This window comes from Siniperca chuatsi, linkage group LG2, assembly GCF_020085105.1.
Source record: "Siniperca chuatsi isolate FFG_IHB_CAS linkage group LG2, ASM2008510v1, whole genome shotgun sequence".
Taxonomy (NCBI): Eukaryota; Metazoa; Chordata; class Actinopteri; order Centrarchiformes; family Sinipercidae; genus Siniperca; species Siniperca chuatsi.
Window position 1 is genome coordinate 33,196,767 of NC_058043.1, and position 19,403 is coordinate 33,216,169.

Genomic DNA, 19,403 nt, shown 5'->3' on the forward strand with positions numbered 1-19,403 from the left:
ATTACACCAACACAATGTGCAAAATACAAAATATAAAAGGTCTTGTGATTACAGGACAGTGCACCACATCCACATGCATGACAACACTAGAAAATTAACCAAGAACTACATAAAGAAACATCACAAATCTGCTTACACTTATTTCGTCTTTTCTCTCCTGCTTTAGTTCTCTCTCTCCTTTACCTAAATCTCTCCTATGTTATTGCTTTGTAAATGTTTCTTCTCCTCCCCCCTTGTTATGTTTCATCTTCTGTCTTTCCCTGTTGGGAGATGAACTCGTTGTTTGCTCCTTGAGGATTCCTCTCTAAATACCAGCATTACACAGGCAGCGTAAGTGTCACACACAGCTTCAGGTGGTGATATATTGAGATGCAGAGATGATCTGAGGGCATGCAGGGAGTTGCAGTCTGATGATGCTGGAGGGGATTTTGTTCGTGAAAAATTTCACGAAAACCTCTTTCTCTGAGGGATCCTCTCAACCGGAGGAGATCAAGTGCAATGCAGTGGGGAAGTAGTGAAATTACATTCAAATTCAAATGCTGTTTTATTACGAATTAGGCATTTTAGGATTAATAGATGACCCTTGACATTATCAGTCAACTAGTATTAACAATATTTGGTGTTTGAGGTGAAATTGTGCAGAACTTGCTCCCTTAAGTTCTACACAATTACACCTCATCCAAAACAGACACATTGGTTATACCTTTCACTACCAGGAGCGTGAATACAGAAATGCTGACTCCTTTTTATGAGGATGAATGAAGTGTAGTAAATGATACAACCCAATTAAGGTTGAACGGAAATAAAAGTAAAAAAAAAAAATCCTAAAAGAAATCTGTTTTTGGACAGTTTCCTAATATGGACATCAAACTTGATTTGAGAATCCCAAATGACACCTAGATATTTAAATTCACTCTCTTCCTCAATTTCCTTTTGGTCAATATTGATGGCAAATCTATCCAACACTATACTCAATAATGAAAATCACATTGAAACGGTTTTGGTATGATTCAGTGTTAAGTAGTTGTCCTGCAGCCACTGGGAGACATTGACCAGCTGCCTAGTTAACAGCTCTGCAGCCTGATGAGGAGTTTCTACTGTTACATAAATTATTGCGTCATCTGCAGTACATTTGGCACTCAATCTCTTTACAGCTTGAGTGCACCCACCGAGAATTATCACCCAACTCTGCAGTTCACATCAGCTCTGCAGAGAGTTTTTAGCATCTTTCAGCTTATTGATTTGGTTTTACGGCCTTCAACTTGAATGATTGGGTTCAGTCTCACCGTTCTCATTAACCTCGCTTCCAACAACAGCAGGAAGCTGTTCTCAGACAAAAAGCTCTGATAAACCCACTGTACACTACCTGCCCGGCACCAAACAGCAGACAGACACAGTTAGCAACTAGCTGGTGAACATATGTGGAGCATTAAAGCAGCTAAAGAGCCAGATATTTTCCGTAGGAGTTGGTTAAGACCAAAAACAGAGTTAAAAGGTTAGTAAATATTGGACTGGAAACATGATTAAAAATGAATGCTTATGGTATATCTGTGTCAGCTGGATGTGCCTATAGGCAACTGTTTGCTAACATATTAGTCCAACTTTAGAGGATGATAAAATGACAATATTGTGTTTTCGGCTAGTTCCGCTGCTAAAAAGTGGTGGAATAAAAATAAATTAATGCAGCTGTAATATTATATTTTTCTTGTAAACACCACAAAATTTGAATAATTTTCTCTCTACGTGATTGAAAGACCTAAAGTATGAATGTGTATAGGAGACTATATTAATGATAATATAAACTTGGAAATGGAAATGTAATGCCACAATAGCATTATAATATACATACATATGTATGTGTTATTTGAGTAAAAACGAAAATGAAATACATCAATTTTCATTTTCATTTTCACATACATTTGACTTAACCTGCTGTACAGTGGCAAATATTCAAATGCAATAAGCAAAACAGCGCCCCCAGTCTGTTGCATTTGCATTTACATGTCACCACACTCTTTTGGGGTCAAAATGAAAATGAAATCTGTCAGTGCTCTCATCAAGGCGGGTCTTTAGTTAGGACATCATATCCTCAGTGACTTCAGTGACTTGGTTCATTAACATTCCCTGTTGTCAAAGTGGCCTCCCTTGGTCTCGGAGGAGCAGGAAACTCCGTAAATCACAGAGAGATGAGGCAGAGCAGCCAGAGGACATTAGAGATAAAACCAGAAAATATTTTCTCCATAAAATATAATAGAGTTTCACCAAAATCAGTAAATATAAGTTATAAAGTTATGTTTTTGTACAGTAATCAGTGAGGCCGGTCCCTAGGAACACTCCACTCTGGTGGTGTTTATCGCTTTTTCCAACTTGTCTCATTTAGGGTCTAATAAACAGTAAATTAATCTGTCATATGCCTCCGAGGCTTTCTTCATACTGAAGTAGGCGTGGTTTCATCTAAAGTAGGTTGGAAAAATGATAGACATGACCAGGTCTACCTGTAGGTAGAATGTTAATGAACCAAGTCACTGAATGAGGAAGTGAAGTGAAGACCCGCCTTAATGAGAGGACTGACTTTTCATTCATTTTCATTTTCATTATGACCTCAAAAGAGCAAGCAAATGTAAATGCAATAGCTTTTGGCCCACTGTACAGCGTTGTCTTTTAAAAAATTAAATTTAGAAAATTGTATTTTAATTTTATTTGTGTCTTAATTATTGCTTGGATAAATGGAAAATCAGGTTACATTGTTTATATTGCATTTGAAAATTGACCAGTGTACTGAGGGGTACGACTTTGAAAATTAAATGTTAAACAGCTTTTCCATTTTCATTTTAATACGAGTATGTGGAAATGAAAATAAACGTTGGATTATTGCATTTTCATTTTCATTTTTACTCAAATAACACATACATATGTGGGAAATTACAATGGTATTGTAATGGTATTTCCAAATTTACATCATCATCATTTTAATATAGTCCACTATACGCTTCAGTACTAAAGAGTGTCCGGTGTTCTTGGTATTTTTTATTGGATAAAGCCATCTGCTTTGTTAAAGCAGATAGTTAATTATGTTGCTGATGCACTATAACTGTTTTCCCCTCTCTTGTCTATCTGTCTATTCCAATCAATCTGTCTTCCAGTCATGACTTTATCGGAGAGTTCACCACCAGCTACAGAGAACTGTCCAGAGGCCAAAGCCAGTTCAATGTCTATGAGGTAAAATATAAGAATAGTAAAGAATAAGTTGAGCAACTTGATCAGCAAATAATTAAAAAGGAATCCATGATTTTGAAACTTTATTTTCCTGAATGTGTAAAGGATATCAAAAATGTAACAATGTTTTGGGAACTGAAAACAACATCAATAGTTATATAACAGTGTTATATATTATTCATTTAAGTAATATTTCTTGTATTGTAAATTCTAGCCCTCATCTGAAGACAATAAATTATCGACATCCACCCACAGGAGTTCAGACATGCACTGAATGACTACACATTTCTGCTCAGACATACTTTATAAACTAATTTCTTGTTTCTTGTCATGTGGTCAAGGTTTTGAATCCTAAAAAGAAAGGCAAGAAGAAGAAATACGTCAATTCCGGGACGGTAAGACCTGTCGGAGTGTGTTTCATCAGAAGCTGTCACATGTTTCATGGACATAAGTCATAGCAGCAGTGACATGTCAGAGCAGTAAACACATGGTGTTTGAAATGAACCTCCTTGTGATCTTCAATCTCTGTCTTCTACTCTCTTCTTGTTTGTTTCTCCCTCAATCTATTCCCTTTCACTCTCTCTCCATCTTCAAGGTTACTCTGCTGTCTTTCAAAGTGGAGTCAGAATACACATTTGTCGACTTCATCAGAGGAGGGTGAGAGCTCAGTCTCTAATATTTCATCAGTGTCTATGGGAAGCCATTAAAGGACTATACTGGGGTTTTTGCTTGTTTTAAGGTCTGGTTACATCAGAAAGTGGAACTGTGAAGTGGATCTGTGCGTCTGCAAAGTATTTGGTTCTACAGTCCTATATGGAGTTACTTTTGTGTCTTTATTATGCAATCAAACAGAATAGGTTTGAGAGCAAAACTATCAACACTGCAATCAAAAAATGCTTTGTTGCAGGTAAAATAACTTTGATTACAAATGTATTAATGTGAATCAAAGACTTCTGTTTGCGAATCCAAAAGTTTTGCTTGCTATTGAGCTGAATCTCGTGGGCGGGACCTACGCTGAAAGATGTAAGACACGTCTCTATTGGCCAGTCTTGATTGGAGTGACAGATTGGCAACATAGTGAGTAAACGAGAGAGGGAGTTTTGAAGTCCATGGAGAAGACAGAGCGGGAGTGGAGAAGACAGAAAATCAATGCACAGGTATGTTTACGCATAAATTCCGTCTTATAGTAATAGCAAGAATGTTATATTTAAACTGGTGCATGTAGATTGCTTTTGTTTAATGATCTGTGATATTGTAATGGGTTAATAACTACATATTATTTTGTCAGCCTGTAGCTGCTAGCTTAGCTCAATTAGCTAGTCACTGGCTCATCATAGGTGAGTTACATGCCCAGTCTGCCTATTAGCCTGCATGATGTTGTACATGTAGCTACTAGTTAACAGGACTATTTGTGTTCAATGATCGGGCAGTTAGTTTATGTTATGTTTGTGATGTGCTGTATTATTTTATCAGCCTGTAGCCAGCTTAGTTAACGTTAGACACTTTCTCGTCTTAGGTGTCATGTTAGCTGAGCTGTCTGGGTTTCCATCCACCTGAAAACATCAGATCTAATAATCGCATTACGGTAGTGGATGGAAACAAGCATTCATTCGCATTTTCTTTTGCTGATTTTTGGGCCACCAACCGAAATTACTTTTGGGAATATGGCTTTATGGTTTCTTAGCTTTATAAGTAAGGGAATGTGTAGTGACACGGTATTATTGATGTTACTGGTGGTGAAAATGGCTTAAATACATGTGAAGTATTATGGCCTTTTCCACTCAATGATAATAATTTCCCTTGTCTTTATGGCAGAATGGAAAACCAAGCTGGCAGATCACAGGCCCAGGTAGGCTATTGGCTCATTTCTTCATATTTATATATACATTTGGTCATGGTGTTGTTATTGTGGGAAATAAGAAGTAAAATATGACTTGTTTTCCCGAATTGTTTTACAGTATTGTACAGCTTGTCCGTAACCAGAATCAATTGTTAATAAGGCTTATGCTTTGCTCTTTATGATCACATTACAATGTTATGCACCTTAACTCCCATTCCAGTATGACCACCGTACAGTAACTGAAGCTGCTCAGCATTTCATGTCTTTGTTTACCTGAGCAATTCCTGAAGATCCTAGACAGGGTCAGAGTACGAGTATGGAGAGACCTACTGTTGAGTCTCAGATGGCCGGGTAGAAAAGCAGAGTTTTAAAAGGACCCATTCAGGTGTTCACAATGTTGCTAAACATTTCCACATGCCATTGTGATTCAAGGCATTTGCAAATATGTTTCTTCCAAAAATAACCATACACAGTTTCTACCTATTCCAATGATTTGCAAATTAAATTAAATTAATTCATTAAATTTAATGACTTAATCATCCCTGTAGCACTGACTGATTTTAATTGATTTGTAACATTAACATTGTTATAAAAATCATATGGATCCTTCCCTGAATCTTTCAAACACAATGGGAAAAAAACAAAGTCACCCCATCAGAAGCCACAGACCAGCAAAAGTTATGAATACAAGTAAGCTACTTGATTTATCATTTTTCTTACTTGGTTCAAAAACTGACACAACCTCATCCATATCTGCAGAGCTGGAGCTCATGCAAGCAGGGCTAGGAAAAAGGACATTGTCTATCACATCTGACTTAACGCATGCAGAGGTGGGATGTCTGATGAACTTAAGCACACATATTTTGTTCCCAAAGTGTGTCAAGAGTATTGAATGTGTGGCAATAGATCTATACTGTCTAAATGCAAGCTGTTGACTTTTTTCTTTCCTTTTTTTATTAGTTATCCAGTTTACTAAGGACAAAATATCCAAAGATGAATGATTTCCAAGACAGATGGCTTCTTTTCAAACCAGCAGGTGCACCTTAAGTTATCCTAATCCTAGTGACATTCTCCAACAGCAAATTATTCATCCAATATAAAAAAAAAAGTTTATTAAGTAAATATTTGCGTTACTTGCTTTTAAAGGCAGAAATGGAAGGAAAAAAATTAAAAACTATTACAATCATCTTCAAAGCTTTTCCCATCTCTATTTTATATCAATTTAGAACTGCAAAATGACTTCATGACATACTGTAGATAATTTTTGTAAACTGATAAGATTTAAAATTAACATTCATACTTTTTTCCCAAAGGGGTTGGTTAGATGCATTCTAATACAGTTGAGCTCTGGTATTCAATTACCTCTAGTTATGGATGCTTTTTCCAGCAAGCTGTCACAACCCGTTCCTCACACAGTAAACTGAAGACGGTTTGTTTATTCCCTCGCTGAGCTTTTCTCCGATTTCTGGAAATACAACCTCTTATTGTTTAATTCATAAACGGATTCTACTGTCGCACAACTGTGGATACCCTACACTCAGGGGCGAATTCACAAAGAATGAATTGCAACTGCTGATAGCACCATGAATTGTGCATCATTTGCAACTGCCATCTGCACCGTCTCAAGATCTGATTTACAAAAGGTATTGCGCTAATGATATTACAACACAAACACGCCCCTAAACGTTTACAGTGAGTTGCAATTGTTTTGCATCTTTTAAATGATTAAATCTCTATTCTGTTCTCAATTCTGTAGGGGTCCCAGTAATATTTGTTCTTAAGGTGTAGGCCTACTGAAGTAGCATATCACATGACATGGTTAAGCAACATTTAATTAAAAAAAGAAATGTTACAAATACAGTTGCAAGAACAGTACTTTACACTCGTGGAAAGACATGTTTGATTTGAAATAGAACTTATTCTAAGTCTAACTATTCTAATTATGTAAAAACTGTCCCTGCTCTTTCATTCGTTTCTATCTGAGGGATGTGTCTTATTTTTCTATGACTCACTCGGTATGGAGTGATTGTTATTTTACTTTAACTGTGCCTGTGCCTGACAAAATGATGTAGACCAAAAGATCTTCCCAGGAGTGGCTGGCCAACCAAAATTACCCCAAGAGCACAGCGACGACTCATCCAAAGAACTGCAGTCCTCACTTGCCTCAGTTAAGGTCAGTGTTCATGACTCCACCATACGAAAGAGACTGGGCAAAAATGGCCTGCATGGCAGAGTTCCAAGACGAAATCCACTTCTGAGCAAAAAGAACATTAAGGCTTGTCTCATTTTTGCCAGAAAACCTCTTGATGATCCCCAAGACTTTTGGGAAAATACTCTGTGGACCGACGAGACAAAAGTTGAACTTTTTGGAAGGTGTGTGTCCCATTACATCTGCCGTAAAAGAAACACCGCATTTCAGAAAAAGAACATCATACCAACAGTAAAATATGGTGGTGGTGGTGTGATGGTCTGAGGCTGTTTTGCTGCTTCAGGACCTGAAAGACTTGCTGTGATAAATGGAACCAGGAATTCTGCTGTCTACCAAAAACTCCTGAAGGAGAATGTCCGGCCATCTGTTCGTGACCTCAAGCTGAAGCGAACTTGGGTTCTGCAGCAGGACAATGATCCAAAACACACCAGCAAGTCCTGACCTGAATCCTATTGAGATGCTGTGGCATGACCTTAAAAAGGCAGTTCATGCTCGAAAACCCTCCAATGTGGCTGAATTACAACAATTCTGGAAAGATGAGTGGGCCAAAATTCCTCCACAGCACTGTAAAAGACTCATTGCAAGTTATCACAAATGCTTGATTGCAGTTGTTGCTGCTAAGGGTGGCCCAACCAGTTATTTGGTTTAGGGGGCAATAACTTTTTTACACAGGGCCATGTAGGTTTGGATTTCGTTTTCCCTTACTAATAACAACCTTCATTTAAAACTGCATTTTGTGTTTACTTGTGTTATCTTTGACTAATATTTAAATTTGTTTGATGATCTGTGACAAACATGCTAAAAAAAGGAAGGGGGCAAACACTTTTTCACACCACTGTACCTGCAAATAACACCGGAACACCAAGACGCTATTTGCTTGGCAGCACAGTTAGGGGTGCAGTTCCCCCTTTGCAAGTGCTTTGAGAATTACACGGTTTCTTTTTGTCGTATTTATGCAGGTTTAGCTGCCACAAAAGGTGCGCAATCCTTTTGTGAATTTGCTCTTCAGAGTGGACTTTGCTGGCTTTTCTCACAATCGCAGATTCCTGCATTTGTACCACTAGCAAATTCTGCTGCTAGCTATCACCGGTCAAAGTAGCTAGCTATAGCTCCAAGACAGAGACAGAATCTTATCCCTCCAAGACTCCAGAATTCCCTTGCATGCGTCAGTTGTGGTGCCTGACATTCTTCCCCCTTACAAAAGTCAGATTGTATCTGGATCAGATACAATGCCCTGTGAAGACTGCCAGCTGCTCCAGAAGGTGAACAGAATCATAACTAACCTCAAAGAGGATATCTTTCTCTCACAGCTGAAAAAGAAGGATAGTTTCATTGACACTGACCTCTGTCCAGGCTAAAAAGACATTGGCGATGAATTTGGCCATATCCGACACCGTTCTGTGGGATCCAGTAACCCGTCCCTGACCCTCCTCCTGCTCGACTCCCAATCACCCAGCTACCTGGACTGAGGTAGTGGTCAGGGGCCGCAAGAAGAGTGGACAACGGGCAGTCTCACCACCTTCCCTCAGTTTTTCAAATGACGAAGCACCGCTGCATCCAACAGATCTCTCCGTGGATGCAGCCATGACCCCCACTCTGCCACTGGCCTGAGGTCTGGAAGAGTGGTGCCTGCAGCTGCCTCCATTTTCCCCACTCAATCCACCGCTAGCTCCAACTGCAACAGCCGCCCTGGGTTACTCCGCTGCTGCAGTGGCAGTTTCCCATCCTGCCACCGCTGTTCCCCCCTGCAGTCACCGTGACAAGCTCCTCTTCCGCATCATGTCCTGGGAATTCGTGGTCTCGCCTCCCCAAGCAAAATGCTTGGAGCACCGAGATACATCCATGGCTCAATCTTCCACCTCCTCTGCTACAATCCCCTTCTCAGCTTCGTCCCTCAACACTGATTCTTGGAAGTTCCATTGTAAGGAACATCAGAGCCGAAGGCGCCCACACACATCGCTTCCTGGGGCCCACGTTCTGGACTTCACCGATAAACTGCCTTCAGTCCTAGAACGCCATCCAGACTGCTCCAACCTGGTCATTCATGTGGGATCAAAGGACGTCAGCCAACAACAATCAGAAATCCTTCATGTGGACTTCTGACTACTCATCTCTGCCCTAAAGGACACTGGCAAACACTTTATTTCTGGTCCAATCCCGTCTCTTGGGCAGGGCTGTGGCCATTTTTCCTGTTTTTCCTGTAATTTTTGGCTGTAAGGGAAATGCAATGCAGCACAAAGTAAACTGGACTTTTTTATTGACAATTTCGACCTGTTCTGGAACTGTAGCCGACTGTACAGACGGAATTCACCCAAACCTGCAAGGGACAAAGCTGCTCTCTGCAAACATTGACTATGCATTGGTTAACCCGCAAAATACCTGTCAGACTCTCTGAGACAAGCCATGCCACCATGAGGTAATCCACACACATAATCAAAATAATGTTCACTGCCACCGTGAATACACTGATAGGGTCCCTGTTACAAGTGACATTTCTGCAACATCTGGCCATATTTATCCCCTACCACTAATGGGGCATGGACTGTCACACCCTGTCACGCTACTCTCACTTTCATCAGCCCAGGTTACATGCACGAGGTGGTGGGGTTGCTGTAATTCACAAAAATGCTCTCAAGTGCTACATTATTTCTATAGGCCCTTTTTTATCGTTTGAATCTTTAGCTTTTGTGATAGATGGCACCCTGCCGGTCCTCTGCTTCTGGTATACAGACCCCCTAAGCACAGTATTCATTTTATCAGTGAATTCGCTGCTCTCCTTAGTCATATTGCTCCAATATTCTCATTCTCTCGACATTTGCTGTCCCTCCGAAGCCATAATATGTGATTTCATAAATTTGCTTGAATCGTTTTGTCGCCAACAATCTGTTAATGGCCCAACCCACATTAAATCCCGTACGCTAGATTTAGTTCTCTCCTCAGGTCTCTATATCTCTAACCCGGTGATAGAAGATTTTCACCTGATCACAGGACAATAATTTTAGATCTCGATTTGTCACATGCTTCTCCTGTCCGCCCTGCTCTTAAATGACTCCAGATGACTCTTCTACTGCCACTAGGTTTGCAGAAGCCTATAGAGATGCTCCAGTCATTACCAGTATCAAGACTGCACCATCTCATATGAACACAGAGGAACTTGTCTCTCTATTTAACAGATCTCTCTGACAGGTCTCTCTGTTGCACCGGTCAAAACTTAAAAAACGTAAGCCTTTGGCCTCACCATGTCTTAATAACAAAACTAGAGACATAAGGAGAGCATGCAGAAGGGCAGAGCAGAGGTGGAAGTGTAATAAATTGCAGATCTCATTTCAAATTCTGAAGGATATGACAGCCAGTTGGCTGTCAAAAATGCTAGGGCTCAATACGCAATCTGATTTTATTGACATAATCTCAGGGTACTTTTTAGTGTGTTAAACTTGTCACATTCTCCACTCCCACCTCCTACTTAGAAACATCAGTCTCTAAATATGAAAATTTCTTAACAAAATACTTGACATCAGAGCTAGTATTATTCCATCTGCAAATAGTCTATCCTCTGAGAACACTGCAGTTCTAAATTCCTTGAACTCAATCACCTTAACAGAACTTCATCATATTATCTCCACCTGTTCTCTCAACATTATTCCAACTAAACTCGTCAAAGAAGTTATTGGCACCATTGGCCCCAGCAGTCCTTCAATTATCAATAGCTCCCTGGAACTGTTCCATCCTCTTGCTCCTAGATCTAACTGCAGCCTTTGACACAGTAGATCATTCGATTCTCATTCACTGATTAAACCAATGGGCAGGGGTCTCTGGTTCTGCCTTGAAATGGTTTTCTTCATATTTATCCAACAGATCTTTCAATGTCTCTATTAGCAACTCTTTTTCTACCTCAGCCCCCATCTCATTTGGTGTCCCCCAAGGTTCCATACTTGGTCCATATCCTCTTCTCCATCTATTTGCTTCCGCTAGGCTACATTATTCAAAACCATAACATATCTTTCCACTATTATGTGAATGACACTCAGATCTACCTCCCCCTAGAGCCTAACAACTACAACAAACTTAACTGACTGCAATAACTGTCTTCAGGACATCAAATCCTGGATGGCTGCAAACTTTATTCAGCTCAATGAGAATAAAACTGAAATTATTTTACTTGGACCATAGCATTTGACCAACATTATCTCTCCTCATCTTGGCCCATTGGTCCCCTCTGTTAAATCACATGCAAAAAACCTTGGAGTCTTATTCGATTCAGGATTGAAGTTCGACAAACAAATCAATCAGGTACTAAAATTAAACTTCACGCAGCTCCGCATCATCTCCAAACTCAGATCTATTCTCTGTACTGAAGGAAGTCATCCATGCCTTCATACCCTCTCGCCTTGATTACTGCAACTTGTTGTATTTTGGTAATGTGACTTACAGTACGTTACTTATGTCAAACTTATTTTAACCTAAATCACATTTTTTTTTCTCAAACCTAACCAAGTAGTTTTGTTGCGCTGGTACTTTCCAACGGTCATATATGTCGTTTTGAGGAACGGTCATATATATGTCATTTTGGGAGTCATTGACAATCAACCTATTCTGTTGTTTAGGTTAAGAGGATGTGTTGCATTTTAGTGTGTTAGAAACAAGCATAATTTCCACTTATTTCTTTATTACAACAGGTCTCTTCTATACCACTGAAATAACTGTAAATGACTGCAGGTAAGCAGCAGCAAAATGTCACTGAATTGAAGCAGAGTAGTGATCAAACATTCACTACTAGTCACCCCAGCTGTTGGGAACATGGGTTGGTGTTTTGTTTGTTTTTAAATGACTCATTTCACTTTAGTTACTCCATCCATGAAGAAGAGACATGAGAGCGGGAACAGAGTATGGCAATGCAAGACAGCTGGACCATCCTGGCAATTATTCCCGCACCATCCACATGCTGCAATGTCATCTTTACTTTTCTCCATGAAATTCGATGGCCCATTGCTTGTAGATAACCTTTCTCTAGGCTGTAGCCAGCATGTGGCATTCTTGCCTTTTATATACCTAACCTTCTGATCTAGCACATCATCTGGTAAGCCAGAATAGCATTTCCTGACAGAGAGGTTATGCTCTTGCATCCGTCTCTACAGAGTTGAACTTGAAATCCCATGGAGGTCAGTCAAAGAAGTCAATGATAAGCCAGCACTGAGTAGATTCAAGAGGGTTTGACTTTTTATGTTTAGCCGGGGTTGCGCCACACTCCCACTCCATTCAACCACAGCTACATCATCCAATAGCGGCGGGACAATACTCTGCGAGAGATAAGCGTTGACAACTTCAGACAGCTGTTGTAGATTGTCTACCCAGCTTGAACAAACTGCAACTCCTGAGAGCAAACAAAGTGTAGGTATTCAAAGTCAATGGGTTGCCTGTTAATGATAGATGTAAGTCTATCCCTGACTCTCTGCATGACCTGCCATAAGAATTGATTCCGGTCATGCATAAGCTGTACAATACTGTAGGACAATACTGGAAAACAAGTAATGTTTTATCTATTTCCCACAATGACAAGACCATGACCAAATGTATATTATAAAGAGTACGGTCTAGACTCTATATGAAAAGTGCAATGAGATAACTTCTGTTATGAACTGTATAAATAAAACTGAAATGAACTGAATTGAATGTACACTACCGCTCAAAAGTTTGGAGTCACCTGTTATACAGTATTTATGTTTTTCTTTCCTTCAATAATGGCTATGGATAAAACAGTATAATTTTTTTTACCAAATGTATTATTTACATTTGAAAGAGTTTTAGAATAATTAAATGATTAAAACTTTCCTTTAGTCAATGTCCCCGCAGTGTTGCATGACAGGGGAGAATACTGTTCGATTATTAAATTTTTTAAAATTTTTTAAGTTTTCCAATCCAGAAGAGCGTGAGTGATCCTAGATAATTTTGAACCACAACTGTGCTTGCTTTACTTTGGGCCTTCTGCAGTCTACTCAGTGGTTAGACTGAATAGGTTTAAACTGTGATTTGTCAGTCCATAGTATGTTCAGCTGATATTACATGATCCTATTCCAATAGTGCTAACCCTAGACTAACTTACTATTTCTATTTTGAAGTTTTAAGAATAGCTTTGCTAAAGCAACACGCCTGTTAATTGCAGCTTGTTATAGGCATTATTGTGCACTTGACACTGAAACAGGAACCTGTTCCTATTTAAATCTGCACAGATTTTAATGCTAAGCTTTCAATTTCTCTTACCAAAGACTGCTGATTTCTTATATTTTTATTTAAGAGGTATATCTGTCTCTTTCTGCCCTTTCACTTGACAGTCTGGTTGAATCATTGTACAGTGTTTCATTCTCCATGTACAAAACATTACTATTTTTTCAAACCCTTCATACAAAATAACATCTACTGTATTTGTAAAGAAGAGTTTCTACAACCTGAAAGCATGAAAGACCATTCAAAAATATAGAGTATTCCTCTCAGCCATCTGACTGCACCAAATCAAGCTTTTGTGGCAGGTGACTCCAAACTTTTGAGCGGTATTGTATATATGAATTTGAAGAAATGAGCCAATAGCCTACCTGGGCCTGTGATCTGCCAGGTTGGTTTTCCATTCTGCCATGAAGACAAGGGAAAGTATTATCACTGAGTGGAAAAGGCCATAATACCTTGCGTTGGCTATGAATGCTTGTTTCCCTCTTCTACCATAATGCGATTATTAGGAGTAGGTTCATTGAGAAAAGCAGTTGTTGGCGCCAAGGAGGCGCAACAAGATGACATAATTGAGTGAGCGCAGACCTCACACAGTGAAAAACAACATTGAAAACACAATGGAAATATTTGTTTCATGTATTAATGTGAGAAGGTTACAGTCTCCTTAATGCTCCACACAGATCTGATGCTTTCGTCAGTTGCTATTATTAAAATTGAAAATGTGCATAAAAACAGGTGAATGGAAACCTAGACCGCTCAGCTAGTGTGACGCCTAAGACGAGAAAGTGAATAACATTAAGATGACTACAGCACATCACAATAAACATAACATTAGATTGTTGTACATAGAACATAGAACACAAATAGTCCTGTTAACTAGTAGCAACATGCACAACCTAATACAGGCTAATAGGCAGCCTAGGCATGTAACTTACCTATGACGAGCGAGTGACTTGGTAATTGAGCTAAGCTAGCAGCTACAGGCTGACAAAATAATATGTATTTTTTTAACCAATTACAATATCACAGATCTTTAAACAAAAGTAATCTAAGTTATGTGTAAACATACCTGCACATTGATTTTCTGTCTTCTCTGCTCCTGCTCTGTCTTCTCCATGGTCTTCAAAACTCTGTCTCTCGTTTACTAACAGTGGATGTTGCCAAGCTGTCACTCCAATCAAGACTGGCCAATAGAGACGTGTCTTACATCTTTCAGCTTAGGTCCCGCCCACGAGATTCAGCTCAACAGCAAGCAAAACTTTTGGATTTGCAAACAAAACTTTTGGATTCACAAAAGTTTTTGATTCGCATTAATACATTTGTAATCACAAAGTTATTTTACTTGCAGTAAAACATTTTTTGATTGCAGCATGTAAAGTTTTTCTCTCAAACCTATTCTGATTGCATAATAAAGACACAAAAGTAACTCTATGGTCTTAGTGACTACTCACTAGTTGGTGAACTGCTGTAGCTGGTAGCTGGTGCATTGGGGGGACTTGGACTTATGACCTCGGGATTCATAAAATCCTTATGGCCTTTTTGGATTGTTGTCAAAGTTGCATTGTTGTTGTATGGAACTGAAGCACAATATTAATGTCATAATACACGATGATAATAGCAGACGTGATGTCCTCTGTGATCTAAGTTTCAAGTCTCTGCCAGTTGATCTAAAAGTCAATTTCAATGGCACCCTGCAAGGCCATTTACAAATCTAAAATATGCTTACGATTGTTTTTCCAAAGCATGCACAGAAATAGAAATATTATTTATATATATATATATATATATATATATATATAGATATATAGATATATATATATATAGATATAGATATATATATATATATATATATAGATAGATATAGATAGATAGAGATATATATATATATATATATATATATATATATATAGATAGATATATAGATAGATATATATATATATATATATATATATATATATATATATATATATATATATATATATATATATATAGATATATATATATATATATAGATATATATATATATATATATATATATAGATATACATACAATAGTAATCGCAGTAATATATGATGTGAATAAAACTCATAGAAACACATAGAAAGTCTTCAGCATGAAAATAGTCAAATGTAAAGACGCTGGCTATCAGCACTTGAATTTGTGGACTTGAAGAGCCCATATTATTTGAATCATGGTGCAGATCCCCTGCCTTGTTCTTTAGAAGTGACAGCAGTGAGCCGTTGATGAGTTTCTCGCCTGAACAGTTGTAAATGTGCTCCCATCTGGAGATACTGGCACATTCCTAATATGTGTTTTGAATGATACTGATATGCTCAATTTCTCACCAGGACACAACTCAATTTCACTGTGGCCATAGACTTCACAGCATCCAACGGTAGGACAGCGTTATATCTTTGTGCATGCAGGAAATGCCCACACATCTGTTGTTCAGTGAAAATGTTTTACCTATGTTTGTGATTGTCAGTTATTACTTTAATTATGGACTGGACTGGATGTGGGTTGATCTTGATCTTAATTTGGATTGTTCCTCATAATATTTCTACAACATGATTGTCACTGTACATATGACAGATTTTCTCAGATCTGAGTAGCATTTTAAAAAATGGTTTGACATGGTTGTCAAATTATTTGTGATATTGTACCTTGGTATAATTTCATACAAATAAGACAATGTATCTGTGACACCAGTGGTATGATATGGAAGCCCAAAAGGAACATATTTAAAAAAAAAAAAAGTTTATTTAACAGACAAAATGCACAATACATTTATTGCAGCAGATATAGCTAAAAGCTAATTTTCACCTATTGTCCATGAGCCTGTGATGTGCAGGTTGACACGTACAAGATCCAACAGTTGCAAGGAGTAAAACATGACACCTCAAAACAAACATGATAAGGCAAACTTATCTTAACTTTAACTTTATGCTTCATTATGCAAATGAGGGGGGCTGTGTGCCATGGGATTCACTTTTCACCTATTGGTTGATCAACAGCAGAGTGCATAGATCGACTATACATGCCTTTCTGCCACAACGGTGGCTGATCTGGATCATACTTTATGGAGAAAATATCTTCTGGTTTTCCCTCTGACGTCCTCCAGCTGCTCTGCCTCAACTCTGTGATTTACGGAGTTTACTGAAGAACAGATAGCTTCGCTTGTTGCTAAAGTAGCTAACCATTAACTGACTCTGCCCAGAGTGGGAGATTGGAGAAACGGCAGTCCAAAGCACCTGTACTACAGGAGTAAACAATGACACTCCCCAGTGCTCCCGGCTCCAAGCCCCCAGTCCAGGCAGTCAGCTAATGGGACAGCTAGCAGCACAGCTAAAGTAGCTAACTGCTAATAATAAGTAGTTAAAGCCATCAGCAAACTCCATGAATCACAGAGAGTTGAGGCAGAGCAGCCGGAGGACATCAGTGTCACAGACACGCCAGGCTCCACCGTTAGCCAGTCACATCGCACTCACTCACCAGGGTACTAATCACACACACCTGCTCCCCATTAGCACCTCATCACAACTGGGATAAAAGCACACCACTCACCTCAGTCAGTTGTCTGGTCTTGTTAATGCCAAAGACTCTACATGTTGATCTCCATGACTTCTAAAGAATTCCCTATTCTACTCCAGCGTGTTTTCCCAGTCTCCGCGCATCATTGCCTGTGTGGGAGTTACCTACCTTCCTCATGTGTTCACTTGGTCACCGACCATCTACCCATCCACTATCTGCAGACTAAGAATCTATAACCTAACCTCTTACCTGCATTACTGTGTTTACCATGTTGTAATCCAACAAACAACCATCTGCTCCCATATCGGTGTCTCCTGCCTTTCTGTCCATAACAGAAGAGCGGACCTACACCGAAGGACTACAGCATGAGTTCCACAGACCCCTTACAAGAACTTGTGGATGGTGATTGTCGGTTACTCACCGCCAACCCACCTACACCCGCACCAGCCATCACGTCATTTCCGCAGTCACTCCTTCACCACCGGTGTATGCCAGTCCCATGGCCAAACCAGCGCCCTTTTCTGGCTCGGCGGAGGACGGCAACAGCTTCCTTTTACAGTGTTCCCTGGTCCTGGAGATGCAGCCGCACTTGTACCCCAACGATGGCAAAGGTGGCTTTTATCATCTCACAGTTAAACGTACGAGCACTCCAATGGGCAGAATCAATATGGTCACAAAATGGACGCGTTATTCGGTCTCTAAACAACTTCATAACCCACTTCAAGGAGGTGTTCGGCATACCAGCAGGTGATTCGTTGGCCGGTGAGCAACTACATCATTTAAAACAAGGTTCTAAATCCATAAATTAGTATGCACTCAAGTTTAGGACTCTCACGGCTGCCAGCGGATGGAATGAACAATCACAACCACGCCGTCCATCTACCACATCCTTTCCATGACAGGTCAAGCCCTCAGACATAAACGTGTCCAGTTTAGTGCTGGTTCATTCATGCTCCAAGTCGGACTATTGCATGTGGAACATCAACATCTGGTTCTGGAGGATTCCAGCGCTGATGTGATCCTAGGGCTCCCATGGTTGGAGCAGCACAATCACATCATTTCTCGGCGAAATCCTGAAGTGGGGCGACACCTGTATCCCAGACTGTTTCCCTCGCACACCTCAGCCTCTCGTCTCGTTCCGAGTCGCTTCCTGTCCACTCCACCTCCATCGAGACCCCAGTGGGAAAACAGTCTGTGGACATACCGCCGTGTTATGCCCCCTTCAGTGATGTTTTCTGCCCACAGAAAGCTTCCAAGCTCCATCCACACCGACCATGGGACTGTGCTATCGATCTACGTCCGGGTGAGCCAGTGCCCCACGAGAAAATATATCTCTTAGCCATCCCTGAGCAGAAGGCCATGGAGGAGTACATCAAGGAGGCATTACATCAAGGCTACATCCGTTCTTCCACTTCCCCTGCTGCTTCAAACTTCATCTTCGTGGCCAAAAAGGATGGAGGCTTGCGGCCTTGTGTCGACTACCGGGGTCTCAACAGAATCATAGTAAAGTTCCGCTATCCTCTTCCCCTCGTCCCAGCGGCTCTAGAACATCTATGCGGTGCCACTGTCTTCACCAAGTTGGACCTCTGCAGCGCTTACAACCTCATACTTTTGTGACCCCTACTGGACACTACGAATATTGCGTTATGCCTTATGGCCTGGTCAACGCCCCCTCCGTATTCCAGGATTTCATCCATGAGGTGCTCCAGGAGTTCCTCCACAAGTTTGTCCTGTTCTACATCGATGATATACTGATCTACTCCCGGAGCATGGCCAAACATCGCCAACACGTTGCAGAGGTCCTAAAACGCCTGAGAGTTCCAGTTGTTCCTCAAAGCCGAGAAGTGCTCCTTCCATCAACCCTCAGTGCAGTTCCTTGGGTATAACATCAGCAGCAGTGGCATCCAAATGGACGAGGGGAAGGTAGAAGCCATAAAGACCTGGCCCACTCCATCCACCATCAAAGAGCTCCAAAGATTTCTTGGATTCACCAACTTCTACAGAAGATTCATCCAAAATTACAGCTCCATTGCATATCCGCTTACCAATCTCCTCCATAAAAAGCCCAAGTCTCTGTCCTGGTCACCAGCTGCCAGAGAAGCCTTCAACACCCTGAAGGAAGCATTCACCAGCGCACTGCTCCTCATTCACCCTGATCCAGAGAAGCCCTCCATCGTGGAGGTAGATGCCTCTACCACAGGGGTAGGAGCGGAGCAGCAGGGGAATCCAGTCAGACTCCATCCATGTGCCTTCTTCTCCCACAAACTCAGCGGAGAGGAACTACAACATCGTCAACAGGGAACTTCTAGCCATAAAACTGGCCCTGGAAGAGTGGAGGCATTGGCTGGAGGGTGCCATTTACGGTACTCACAGACCACAAGAATCTG

The 19,403-nt window shown here is 40.3% G+C and overlaps 1 protein-coding gene across 1 annotated transcript in view; it reads left to right on the forward strand.

Annotated features, from left to right (window-relative positions):
• cpne9 (copine family member IX) overlaps positions 1-19,403 on the forward strand; it is a 180,118-nt gene that overhangs the window by 121,444 nt on the left and 39,271 nt on the right. Inside the window, exons 11-14 of the mRNA XM_044166604.1 lie at positions 3,144-3,219; positions 3,558-3,611; positions 3,812-3,873; positions 15,834-15,880. Of these exons, the coding sequence (XP_044022539.1) occupies positions 3,144-3,219; positions 3,558-3,611; positions 3,812-3,873; positions 15,834-15,880 (239 nt within the window). The remainder of the gene's footprint in view (positions 1-3,143; positions 3,220-3,557; positions 3,612-3,811; positions 3,874-15,833; positions 15,881-19,403) is intronic.